Raw genomic sequence first — 14,307 nt, forward strand, 5'->3', positions numbered from 1 at the left:
AATTTTCGATAAGATGAGATATCACTTTGACTATGATCTTTTATAAAACATCATGGAATCATGCCTTTTTCTCTTTTGATTTAGATAATATCATCGATGCGTACTTAATTTGCACATTTGCACATTCGTTTCTTTTTTCTTCTTTGAGAAACAACCAAAACCAATTAAAGAAAAGTTGTAAGGAGACCTTGGATTATGAATGTAGTTTGACACAGAATTGCAACGAACCTACGACGTGACAATCCAAGTATCCCTTTACATTTCATCGCTCCTTATGTTACTTTCGTTCAACCAAACGCTCGGCTGCCTCTGTTAACCGCTATTGCGAAATATCGGAATTGACAGAGACCGCCGCCATTTAGTTCCCGCTTCAGATTTTTTAATGTTAATATCTCGAGTTTGAATTTATAAATTTACAAACGAATTATATATTCAGCCTAATAAGAAATGTTTCTATCAACTATACTAATATCATTTGAAAATATTGAAAAACAAAAAAATTAAAGACAAGAGACTTTTGGCCCCTCTATGCCCCTAATTTGAAGAACTAACCCCGTTTAATTGATATCAAATGAAAGGTCTTACTATATTGAACATTTTTTATTATATATGTCCTAACAAAATATTAACAGGTAAAAAGATATAAAAAGAAAACGTGTCAATTTTTCGAGATGAGTATGAGGCTATTTTTTGAGACCAGGTGAGGTCGATGCCTTCTTACCTGGAAAGCTCTATATGCAAAATGTCACATCTATCATCCTTCCTATACCTTCACTGAAAATCTCAAGTCGATATCTTAAGTCATTTAGGAGGAGATCTCAGGACAAGCTGACCCTCTAAAAATCAGTAAATCGTCCATATCTCTCGACCGGAAGTGACGACGTACGTACGAAAAATTTCCGACAAGGTTCAGATGAATATCTATCAGATATGAAAATTTGGTGAGAATTGGTCCAGCCGTTTCTGAGAAATCGCGTGCACAAAATCGGTAAGAAAAAAAATAATAATAATAATAATAGGGAAAAAGAAACCGAAGAATAACAAGAAGGTCTTCCGTTGGAGACGGAAGACCTTAATAATATTAATGATAAACGAATAAACAATCTGTATTTTAGGTAAAGTTTTTCAAGCACTTTCTGAAAATCTCAAAATTGTCCAGAATTTTTATTTCTTTTTTTATGTACCCAGGAATTTCCCATACCGCAAAAAGAAGGCAACGCTTCGTAAACCTCACATATATCTTTAAATTTCAACAGCATTCTTGGATGGCCAATTCCCATGCCTACTTCGGTGTATATTGCAAAATATCAATGATGTCAATGAAAAATTCGCTGAGATAAGCATTGAAGTTGCACACATGTATTTACTGAAGATTTTCACTGTAGGTCTTACGCATTGTTCATTTAACCTGTGTTCTCTGGCTTCATAACTGCTTTTTTAATATCTTTTACATCTAACTTCATTTCTTGCATATCTGACATGAGAGTCTTTAACATTTTGTGATGTTCCATGTTAAGCTTTTGTATAATAGATTCTTCGTCTTCCCTTTTCAAGGTCAGTATTTTAATATTATTAAGTTCAGCCAAGTATATCTTTCCAGTGAAGGCTTCCAATCTTTGACAGATATCTGACATCATTAACCAGGTGTCGTTGAATTCTTTTTGAGGGGTAGAAGCTGAGCTCACGTGTGCAGCCAATCTATTTCGTATTAACCTAATTCTTTCGATATCATCACCCACTGTCACCTCAGCTGCTGTTGGCTCTTCTCCCCATTTTCCTTTTGTTGGTTTAGGGATCGTTAAACAAATGTTTCTTATGATTTTGTATGTAAAGGAAATATCGAATTCCTTATATAGAGTATTTTTTGCTTTTTTCAATAAATCTTCTTGATCTGGATTCAACTTTAAATTCTTCCTTTCTTTGCTTGATAATGAATTCACCTTGTTTTCAATATCAGAGGGAGGGACTTCTGATTCTAGAATATCTCTGTAGGCCTGATTTAAGACATCGTTTGTTGCCATTCCAAGTTTGGCAAATCTGGATCGACCCTCTAGATCTTGTCCAGAAGCTTTGGAAGTGCTAGGATTACTCTGGTTTGTCTGTGAAAAAACATAGAAAATTAAATGAAATCTTAACTATATTTTTCTTGGACATTAATATCCTAAAATGGATATAAGTGGAAACAGTATTTAATGAATAAATCAAATTTGAATGTTGTTATGATCTTAATGTCGTATCATTATTCAATATAAAATTATCAGAGTTGATAAATTGGTTTACATTTGCCAAATGTATGTTTTCTGTATTGATGTAGTATCATGTATTGCAGAGGAATTACCTGTTCCCAATATTTTTTAATTTCTTCTGAGATGATACGGTGCTTTTTGTTTGCCGGACAGGATGGACACTGAAAAGTTTCTTTGAAAAACTTAGACTCACTTATTACTGCGCTTTCTTTACTGTCACAAAAACCAGTAGATTTGCATTTGAATTCAACCTGGAAATCTGACTTTTTTTGGAACGTGTTGGAGAGGTTGTGTAATATACGCTCAATGTTTTCTCTAATCTGGTGACAGGTTGAAACATTAACTTCTCCCTCCACAACAAACACTTGCACCTGAATTTCTGTTTGAGTCATTCCAAGCAGAATATTATGGTGCTGGTCATGAAACACTAAAATGGCTGTTTTCTGGAAAATGCATCCTCTTTCTTCATCTGAAAAAATCTCCCAAGGAATCTGCATGCATGTTGCTACAAGGCGATGGAAAATTTCCACAGGAAGAATACCAAACGTGTAGCAAAGGATGGAGGAGGCAGGGTATGATGAGAAGCAGTCTACTGGAAATTGCATCTTGTTCATACACGGGACATACCATGTTTTGTCGCTCATTTTAGCTAAGAGTCCTAACTTCTCCATGTACATCATGATATCCTCTTTGTGCTCAAGGTAACCATTGTTGTTCATTCTCCATATGGCAGAGAGTAGTGCTTCATCTAACTCTCCAGTTTCATTGAATTTGTCCCATTCTGAGGCAAATTCAAATAAATCTTCTTGTGCATGGTTTTTATCTGTTATAACATTTCTAAATGCATCTGCAAACCACTGAACATCGAGGAAGATAACTTTATTTAGGAACTGGTGATTGAAGTGTATAATTTCTCTGATGTCATGGAAGAACTGCAGCATGGGACTCATATCAGAAATTTGGAGCTTTATTCCCTCTGGCAATATTTCATTGAACATCTCAAGTTCACTCCTACTCAAAATCTTGGGAAATTTCTTTTCCTGAAGGAATGTTTCAAACATAGCCCATGACTGTGGAAGCTCTTCACCCCAGTGAGCAATCTTGCACACGACATCAGCAATGGACAGCTTAAGTTTTTCAATGCTTTCATTGTCATGGAATTCGACCGCAAATCGCCGTTTCACATCAATATGTTTTTGCAAAGACTTCTTCTTCCTGTCAAGAGTCTTCCATACTTCTCGGAAAAACAATTCTTTTTCCTAATGAAAACAAATTCCTTGTTTTATTTTGTACTTACAGATTAGTCATAGTAAAATAATGTTCATTATCATACAATGTTTGTTAATGTTTTGTTCCCAAAGAGTTTATGAAACACATGTTTACCTGTATATATTACTGTAAACATACTTTTTTCCACATTCATAATTCCACGGAATCTTAATTTCTGATTAATCCATGGGTAGAAAATTATGCTGATTTTTAGACTGTCACTACAGTAAAACACGTTTAGTACGAACACGGATATAGGAAATTCACGGATATAACGAAGTGTTTCTGGGAAGAAAATTCTTAACAAATCTTTGTAAACTTTTACGGTTATAACGAATTCTGATATAACGAATTTACGGATATAGCGAACTGATTTTGAGTCCCGTTGAGGTTAGATATAATGAATTATACATCTTATATAACGAACCGTCAAAGATTTCAAAATTTGAATGATTGAACTGACTTTATTTTTTTCTCAGCATTTGTATATAAAATTCAATTCATAATAAAACCTTAGTTATCGAAGGTATGTTTTGTAATATTTGTTTCCCTAACATATTTGATAGTAATACTTGAAGGAAAACATGCATATTGCAAATTCGCTATATATGGTTATACGAATTTGTTATGCAGATATAACGAATCACGGATATAGCGAATTAAATTAACAGGTCCCCAGGACTTCGCTATAACCGTGTTTTACTGTACATGCCTTACATTTATAATAAGTATGCTTGCACATTTTTTTGACGAAAAATCTGTGACCGCGTACATAGCGTTAATTAATACCACGCGAAAAAAAGTACTTCTAGTGTATATTAAATATTTACAAATCAGAAAAACCATGACAAAGTTATACGAAGGTTGTCCCAAAAAGTTGTAGACAATGTTCATAATTTTTTTAACATGCAACCAAATCTTACCAAATTTTGCATAGACATAATACAGTCAATGTTCTTTAAACTTGTGAATTTTTAAATACATATCTTTCATATTAATAATATTAGGACAATTTATATGAAGGCCGATAAGGCCTGTCAGCGCACGGACTAAATTCGGAATAATTTACGCATATAACTATTACATTTGCTTTAAATTCTTTAATACTATGCAATACATTGAAATTAAATTTAAATCACTGAAACAAGAATCAAAATCTTAATAATATGTCAAAATTTCATAAAAATATCATCAGAAATAGACGATTAGTGTCATGATTTTCATAGTATCGTTGAAATTGAGTTTGATGAAAATGACGTCGTCAAACGCGTAACCGGCGCACGGAGATGTTATAAATTGTTTTAGATATGGTTTATGTACATCAAAGACAGGAAAAAAGAGTATAGAAGTGACATTTAACACTAAATTTTAATAAAGAATTTACTTTTAAATAGCATGAGATTCAATGAGAGTTTTTCCTCTAAACCAAAAAATAGTTAAATGTTCTAGAGTTCTGTTTGTTAAACGCAAATAATTGGGGACAATCTGGACCGCGAACAACGACAAACAATGTGTATTCTCTGCTGTCTACAATGTAAGGCGATCTTTCGACTAAATTTTGACTGAAAATTGAATCTGCTTAAACAAGAGATGTTTGTAAGACACTTATGCCCCCTCCCATCAAACTGGAAATTTTCCAAGTCCAGAAGGGCATTGTTGCAACCACTATTGAAAAAATGACCACTATTGAAATAATTATATCAATAGTGGTTGGGAGTGCATATCAATAGCAAACATAGTTCATAACCACTATTGAAATACGACCACTATTGAAATAATTATATCAATAGTGGTTGAGGGTGCATATCAATAGCAGACATAGTTCATAACCACTATTGAATTACGACCACAATTGAAATAATTATATCAATAGTGGTTGGGGTGCATATCAATAACAACATAGTTCGTAGCCACTATTGAAATACGACCACTATTGAAATCACAGGAGTTCGCGAACCTATCAATTTTACCGAAAATTTCAGGAAATAAAAAAAAAAACGTAATACCTATAATAATAACACAAGGAACGCAACGCATTTTACGTCACCTGGGTACCCCTCGCTTAATATCAAAGCTGTCGCACAATGAATATTCAATCGAAAATTATAAGACAAAAACCAATCTTTTTGGAAGGGACTATTCTTTATGGCTCTTAATGCATAAGATTTCAAACTCATGTTTTACAGCAGCAGCGGTGAAATTTCTCCTCAACTTCGCTCAAATATCTGCTGTCCGCGACGCCATGACGTGACGTGTCGGGCCGTCCATTTACCCAAAAAGGAACAAAACTGCCTGAAATGCTAATCTAGATGATTGAGGTCATATGCGAAAATAAACCAGAGACAAGTTTGTAGACATTCAAGAAAATTTAAAACGGGTAGGTACAAGTACTTGTACTCGTATCTAAACGCAATATAGTTATCTCTAGTTAATTGTGTATGATTATTTATTTTTTTTTCCTTTTGGGTAAATGGACCGCCCGTGACGTCACGTCATGGCGTCGCGGACAACCGTTGCACTCCTTGTGTTATTATTATAGGTATTACGTATCTTTTTTATTTACGAAAATTTCGGTAAAATTGATAGGTACGCGAACTCCTGTGATTGAAATAATTATATCAATAGTGGTTTAGAGTGCATTTCAATAAAAAACATAGCTAGTAACCACTATTGAAATACGACCACTATTTAAATAATCATTTCAATAGTGGGTGAAAATGCCTTTCAATATAAGAACCATAAGGTTCAGGAACTATTCAAATAATTTTCACTTTTGAAATACGAAAATATATCTGTCACCGTCGATTGATTGTTGTTTACCTCATTCAGCCATTTTCGACTCATATAGAGACGTCACCATATACCATTGAAGGACTTCAAAGTTTGACCTTTACCCGGCACTCAGGGCCATTTAGCAGTGAGGGATCTCAACCACTATTGATATAATTATTTCAATAGTGGTCGCATTTCAATATTGGTTATGAACTATGTCTGCTATTGATATGCATACTCAACCACCATTGATAAAATTATTTCAATAGTGGTCATATTTCAATAGTGGTTATGAATTATGTCTGCTATTGATGTACACCCTCAACCACTATTGATATAATTATTTCAATAGTGGTCGTATTTCAATAGTGGTTATGAATTATGTCTGCTATTGATATACACCCTCAACCACTATTGATATAATTATTTCAATAGTGGTCGTATTTCAATAGTGGTTACAAACTATGTTTGCTATTGATATGCACCCTCAACCACTATTGATATAATTATTTCAATAGTGGTCGTATTTCAATAGTGGTTACGAACTATGTTTGCTATTGAAATGCACCCTCAACCACTATTGATATAATTATTTCAATAGTAGTTTTTATTTCAATAGTGGTTGCAACAGGGCATAACTCTGTCAAAAATGGCGCAATTGTACCCAAAACAGATCTTGACCTACATGGTCATCTGATAAATCTGTATACCAAATTTCATTTCAGTATGTGCATCCTCTGCAAAGAAAATGAAAGGAAAGTGCAAATAATTGGAATTTTTCCAAGTCCAAAAGAGCATAACTCTGTCAAAAATGGTGCGATCGTACCCAAAACAGAACTTGACTTAGATATTAATGTGATATCTGTATACCAAATTTCATTTCAGTATGTGCAAAGGTTGCAAAGAAAATGAGCTGAAACTGCAAATAATTGAAATTTTTCTAACTCCAAGGGGCATAACTCTGTCAAAAATGGTGCAATCTTACCCAAAAAAAACTTGACCTAGATATTCATGTGATAAATCTGTACACTAAATTTATTTCAGTATGTGCAACGGTTGCGAAGAAAATGAACGGAAACAAAGTTGACCGACAGACCAACCGACCCAACCGACAGAGAGCAGCAAAGCAATATGCCCTCCCTTCTTCGAAAGGGGGCATAAAAAAGCAAATAAAAAACAAACGGACAGCAGTGAGTTTTAATACGTCCCTTACTCAAGAGTGGTCAATCACTTAAAAAAAAATATTGAATGTTAATACACGCCAATGAAGCAGACAAAGAGATCAGGCCGTTATAAGAGACGCAATTTACGTTTGCTTCCATGTGACAGTGCACATTTATATTCTTTCTTTATTTTTTCATAATTTTCTTATAGGATGTGATATCATCATGAAGCTTGAAGTGCATGATCATACAAGAGGCCCAAGGGCCTTGAATCGCTCTTCTGATAAATTGTACAATTAATCTATCACTTCTATTTGAAGCCTCTAACCCTGAGTATTCTAAGACCCAAGTTGCATCATCTGACAAAGTTTGATGATTCTTAGCCAATAAGGACTGAAAATATTTTTAATAATAAAGCTATAAAAAACCATAAGTTCATCACAGTGACCTATATTAAGATTGAAGTTTTCTGAAGACTCAAGATGCATTAATAAACAAAGATTGAAGATTCTAAGCCAATAAGTATTTGAGATTTTTAAAAGTAGGTCAACGTGACCTACTGTTTTGTCTACACTCTATGAAAACCGAAAATACATCAACTAACAAAGTTTGATGATTCTAAGCCAATAAGTCCTTGAGATATTCAAAAGTAGGTCACGAAGACCTTCTTTTAGGTCAACAATCTCTGAAAACCAAAGATGCATCAACAAACAAAGTTAAACCAGTTAGTACCGTAGATACTTAAATAAAGCCTTAAATGTCAAAATTTAGGTCACCGTGACCTACTTTTTGGACATCATTCACCAAAAACCCAAGATACTTCAACTTACAAAGTTTGATGATTCTAAGCCAATAAGTACCTAAGATACTTAAATAAAGCCATAAAATGTCAAAAGTAGGTAACCGTGACCTAATTTTTGGTCGTCACTCTCCGAAAACCCAAGACGCATTAACTCACAAAGTTTTATTATTCTAAGCCAATAAAGACCTAAGATACTAAAATATATCCTTAAAATGTCAAAAGTAGGTCACCATGACCTACTTTTTGGACAACATTCTCCGAAAACCCAAGATGCATCAAATAACAAAGATTGATGATTCTAAGCCAATAAGTACCGTAGATACTTAAATAAAGCCATAAAATGTCAAAAGTAGGTCACCGTGACCTACGTTTTGGTCGTCACTCCCCGAAAACCCAAGACGCATCAACTCACAAAGTTTTATTATTCCCTAAGATACTAAAATATATCCTCAAAATGTCAAAAGTAGGTCACCATGGCCTACTTTTTGGACAACATTCTCCGAAAACCCAGGATTCATCAACTTACAAAGTTTGATGATTCTAAGCCAATAAGTACTGTAGATACCTAAATAAAGCCATAAAATGTCAAAAAAAGGTCACCATGACCTACTTTTTGGTCGTCACTCTGCAAAAACCCAAGATGTATCAACTCACAAAGTTTGATGATTCTAAGCCAATAAATACCTAAGATACTTAAATATTACCATAAAATGTTGAAAGTAGGTCACCATGACCTTTCTTTGGGTTGACATTTTTTAAAGTCACAAGATGCATCTGCTGACCAAGTTCGATGATCCTAGGTCTGAAGGTAAACAAAACATGCCTTTTAAACAATTCATAAACAAATGCCTGCAAAAATCAAAAAGTAGGTCACAGTGACCTTCTTTTTCATAAATATGTTTTAAGGTCCCAAGATGCATCAATTTACAAGATTTGATGATTCTAAACCTCTCAGTGTCTGAAATAATTGGATTTAATGGTTTTAAAAGAATTAGTCATTAAGTTTAAAAAGTAGGTAAAGGTGACTTACTTTTAAGCTGACGTTAATCAAAGGCCCAAGATGCGCCAATTGGCAAAGTTTGATGATCATAGGCCTTAAAGTGCCTGAAATATGCCTTCAAATCAATTTGAAAACAAATGCTTACAAAATTTAAAAAGTAGGTCACCATGACTTACTTTTTCATAAATATGTTTTAAGGTCCCAAGATGCATCAATTTACAAGTTTTGATGATTCTAAACCTCCTCAGTGACTGAAATAATTGGATTAAATGTTTTAAAAAGAATTAGTCATAAGATTCAAAAAAGTAGGTCACGGTGACCTACTTTTAAGCTGATATTGTTTAAGGACCCAAGATGCATCAATTGACAAAGTTTGATGATCATAGGCCTTAAAGTGCCTGAAATATGCCTTGAAATCAATTTGGAAACAAATGCTTACAAAATTTAAAAAGTAAGTCACCGTGACCTACTTTTGAGTTAACATGATGTGAAGTCCTGAGATGCATCAACTTACAAGATTTGATGATCCTAGTCATAATAATAAGCAAAATATAAACATTTTTATTGTTTGTAAATTTAGGTCAACTTTGAAGTGACCTTGAGACCACGCCCTTTGCCCCAGGGTCATGCCTTGAACAATTTTTAATTTTCAACATATCTTGCTCCTTGTATGTATGTTTGGTGAAAATCTGCCCGGTGGTTTTGGAGAAGAAGATTTTTTAGCAACCAGTACTTCCAGTTTTGTTTCTTGATTATTTCCCCTTGTTTAAGGGTCCCAACCTTTATTTTAGTATATAAGGTAGCCCTTAGGCCAAGGATACCCTGTGACAAATTTGACACTAATTGGCCAAGGGGTTCTTGAGTTATGGCCCATATTCTAAAAAGTTAACGCACACCGCACACCGCACGACGCACACCGCACAAAGCACAAATGGCCATAGCATTAGCTCTTTGAGCCTTTGGCTCAGAAGAGCTAAAAATGTTACTCTTTGCTATGACAAGGAAAAAAATTTAATTCAACAAAAAGAAACAAAACTGTTTTCCCTGTCTACTTTTTTTGGACAACCCTGGTATATTTGAGAACACAATAAATAACAGTATTTAACAATGATACCTTTTCTGTTTTGTTCTCACTATGTGTACCAACCAAGATGACAGGAGCCTTATCACTGCCATATTGATGAATGGACTTCATCCAGAATTCTAGATAATCTGAAAAACAGACACATTCAGCTCTAGGAGTTTTTTTTAAGATACATTGCAGGAAATGATGGCAGACGTACATGAGAAACTCTATACCCTATAAATAGAAATTTTAGGAAGATGCAAATTTAGTGATTTGTCCTGAAAAACTAGTAATTTATTACGCGTATTTCTAAGAATGTCACTTTATGCCTTATTTTTATATTAAGTATCCTTGGACAAATTTCCGCGGAAAATTTGTGACCGCGTACATATTGTAAATTTATACCCCGCAGAAAGTAGTACTTCTACAGTGTGTCAATTAAATTCATCAATGGCATAAATTTTGATCTGATGCAGTGGTGCTTTTGGGTCATACATGTAATAATCAAAATATTACCTCTGTGTGTCCATCCCCCGTAAACGGAGCCTTCCTGACAACACACTTCTTCTCCAACCTTATCATCAAAATTCTTCTCCATATTCAGCACAAGAATGAAGAACGCTCCTGGACTCAAAAAAATCTGGTGTGAGGCATAATATGAACACTGTCCTGCAAAGTCAGTCATGGTGATTCTTTTATCTGGATTTTCTGAAATATCTTCTGCACCTATCTGTAAATTTCCAGAAAATTCTGACTATGAAGAATATCTTTTCTTTCCTTCATAACTTCTGCTACATTTTCTGGTGATGTGGCCCCCTGTGGTTCATGGGATGGGGTGGTTTTAATGTCAATATTATCATGTGATATCTGTCCACTGCTTGATGCTTCTGTCGTATTGCCCACGTTGCCCTCATTATCTTCTGGTTTCATCTTCTTCTGCGTTTCCTTATCATCAGCTGCATTTTCTACATGGTAATAAGGAACACTCTGCTTCATATCTTTTTTATCAAGTCTAAGTTTAAAGTGTTGCTGTTGGCGTGAAGAGTTTGCTGTAAATGAAAATGAATGCTTATTTTACACCTTCTAACTTTCTTGTCCCTGTACTTTATACAAATAGACATTTATTCTACTTCATATAAATCTGCAACTCAAGAAATAAAATCTAGAGGTACTGAGAGTATTGAGCTCATGAAATGATATCCCAAGGCAGCTTCCATATGAGTATGATAGTGAAGTCTTTGTTTTAAAATTGAAAAACCAAATATTTGTCCTATCTTAACATAAAGAATGAGCTACCCAATGACAGTATGTATACGTAGTAATTATCATGTAAAAGTTTCATTTAACTTTATTAGTCCCCTACCGGTGAAACCGGAGGGGACTATAGGTTTCTTCTGCGTCTGTCCGTCCGTCCGTCCGTCCGTCTGTCCGTCAGTCCGTCCGTCCGTCCGTCCGTCCGTCTGTCCGTCCCCGTCAGTCTGTCTCACTTGGTTTTCCGCACTTTTTTCTAAACGCATGCAGATATTAAAGCTGAATTTTGGTATGTGAGTGTATCTTAAGGAGTTACAGATCAAGTTTGAATTTCATTTTGCTTCATTGATTTTTGACAGAATTATGGCATTTTGAATATTTTTCATTCCCACTTGGTTTTCCGCACTTTTTTTCTAAACGCTTGCAGATAATGAGCTGAATTTTGGTACCAGGCTTGGGGTAATGCTAATTGTAATGGTAATGCATTGCAATGCATTACATGATCTCAAAGTAATGCTAGTAATGTGTAATGCCAAAAAATTTGCATTACATGTAATGGTAATGTAATGCATTACTTCATAAAATCCAGTGTAATGCTTGCATTACATAGCATTACACAGCATTATTTTGTAAGATAAGTATCTATTTTCAGAGATTGAAATGGACTTGGATGATGGAAATTATAGTTTAGGTTATTTATTAATTATTTTTTTTATTCATTTTTTGGCACTTGGTTTTCCGCACTTTTTTTCTAAACGCTTGCAGATAATGAGCTGAATTTTGGTAATTGGTACGTGAGTGTATCTTAAGGAGTTACAGATCAAGTTTAAATTTCGTTTCGCTTCATTGATTTCTGACAGAATTATGGCAGTTTGAATATTTTTCATAATCGCTTAATTAAGATCGTGTTTGAACTGCGCTAACTTCCGATTGTCGACAAAATATATGAAGCGAGGAAAAGACGATCGATAAATGAGTTTAATTGTCGTCTTGATGTTTAGTATTTTATTAGATTTAAGGCATTTACAACTTGAAAATTTTTCAGTCTAACCTTGGACATGACTTTTGCACATTAAAAAATGACATCCTGAAGAAAAAGGGGAACCCGGTAGGGGACATGTATTGCTTATGCAATACTCTCAGAATGCTTGTTCAGTTCAGAGTTGTACAGGTGGAGTTGTAAATACAAAGATATTGTGGAGTTGTAAATACAAGATAGGTACCACCAATATAATGGTAGTTCCTAAGTTTTGATTTTAACAGGAAACGAGAAATATTACAATTCAGGAAGTATTACAATTCAGGGGCATTTTATTTCTACCGTCACATGAACAAATTATTAGACAAAATATTGAGCAGTCACCATTTGATCAAACATGACTCTTATGAAATGATTTGCTTTTTTTATTTGAAGTACATCATACAAAAGCATTAAATCACAATCAATATAAAAAATACCTTGGATGCTTTCTGTCACATTAAACAAATCAGTGTGGATATCCACTCCCCTGGTTGAAATGATATTTTTCTTTATTTCTTCCACGTCAATGCCCTTCAGTCTCTCTAACAATGTTGTTTTCCAACTACCAGCACACCCTATTATCATCCCAGAGGCGTGGTACATGGTTGTCTTCCCTTTCATTAAATTCTCAATGAATTTCGTCACTGATTTATCTCCCCGTAGTATAATCTGCATTGGTATTCCAACTGTAATGACAAAACTCTAACATTACAAACCTGTGACAGAGTCTAACGCATGACAAAAAACAATCATAAAAATAGCTTTCCTATCATGGAGATCCAAATAGCACATGTTTATTTTCATTGATTTGTTTATTCCTTATAAGTATGCCCAGTAAACTAAAAGTAGAAAAAACAGATGAGCATATTATATTGGTTAAATAAGAATACTTTTACTGTTAAAAAATTAAGCCTGGGACGATTTATCGAGATATCTGTGAGGACGATACGCATATCGATACATACGAGGGTTGTCCCAAAAAGTCGTAGACAATATGTATAATTTTTTTAACACGCAACCAATACGTACCAAATTTTGCAAAGACATAATATGGTCAATATTCTTTAAAATTGTGAGTTTTTATATACATATTTTTCATATTAATAATATGCGGACGATTTATATGAAAGCTGATAAGGCCTGTCGGCACACGGAGCAAAATTCGGAATAATTTACGCGTATAACAACTACATTTGCTTTAATTTCTTTAGTACTATGTAATACATTGAACTCAAATTTAAATCACTGACACCAGAATAAAAATCTTAATATTACGAGGGGCATTTCAAAAGTTCTGGCAACTGTTTAAAAACAGATTAACTGTCTTACGGAATTATTGAGTTTGATATCATTGGAAAGATCAGAAAAATACACACATATTGTGACGTCCCTTTAAAAATTTTTATGACGTAATAACTCCGAAAATGACGTCAGAATATAGAATGATTAGCATACTGACAATAAAAATGACGTAACAAAAGACGCAATTTGATCAAGTTAAAATTTTCACGACAACTTTTGCTCATTACTCGGACGTAAGTTAAGGGACGCAAATGCCAGTTGGTGGAACGTTTATATAGACTACAATCTATCATGTGGTATTTAATTTTGAAGATATTCTTGTTCCGAAATGGTTTTATTGAGTGTCAAAACCAGCATGGTTTTATCGAATCTCGCTTAAACTTTTACGTAAAAGAGACTTAAATGTAAGGAAAAG

The 14,307-nt window shown here is 34.1% G+C and overlaps 1 protein-coding gene across 1 annotated transcript; it reads right to left on the reverse strand.

Annotated features, from left to right (window-relative positions):
* Positions 1-1,090: 1,090 nt before the first annotated feature.
* On the reverse strand, positions 1,091-13,270 carry LOC134263891 (probable serine/threonine-protein kinase pats1). Its single transcript, XM_062746252.1, has 5 exons — positions 13,028-13,270; positions 10,835-11,367; positions 10,367-10,464; positions 2,339-3,505; positions 1,091-2,099 (listed from the first exon to the last, which is right to left on the reverse strand). Exons 2-5 carry the CDS (start codon positions 11,001-11,003, stop codon positions 1,404-1,406), a joined length of 2,130 nt encoding a protein of 709 aa, XP_062602236.1. The 5' UTR covers positions 11,004-11,367; positions 13,028-13,270; the 3' UTR covers positions 1,091-1,403.
* Between the last annotated feature and the right edge of the window lie 1,037 nt (positions 13,271-14,307).

This window comes from Saccostrea cucullata, unplaced genomic scaffold, assembly GCF_032062105.1.
Source record: "Saccostrea cucullata isolate Sc308-1 unplaced genomic scaffold, CSIRO_AGI_Scuc_v1 ctg11051, whole genome shotgun sequence".
NCBI classification, from domain to species: domain Eukaryota; kingdom Metazoa; phylum Mollusca; class Bivalvia; order Ostreida; family Ostreidae; genus Saccostrea; species Saccostrea cuccullata.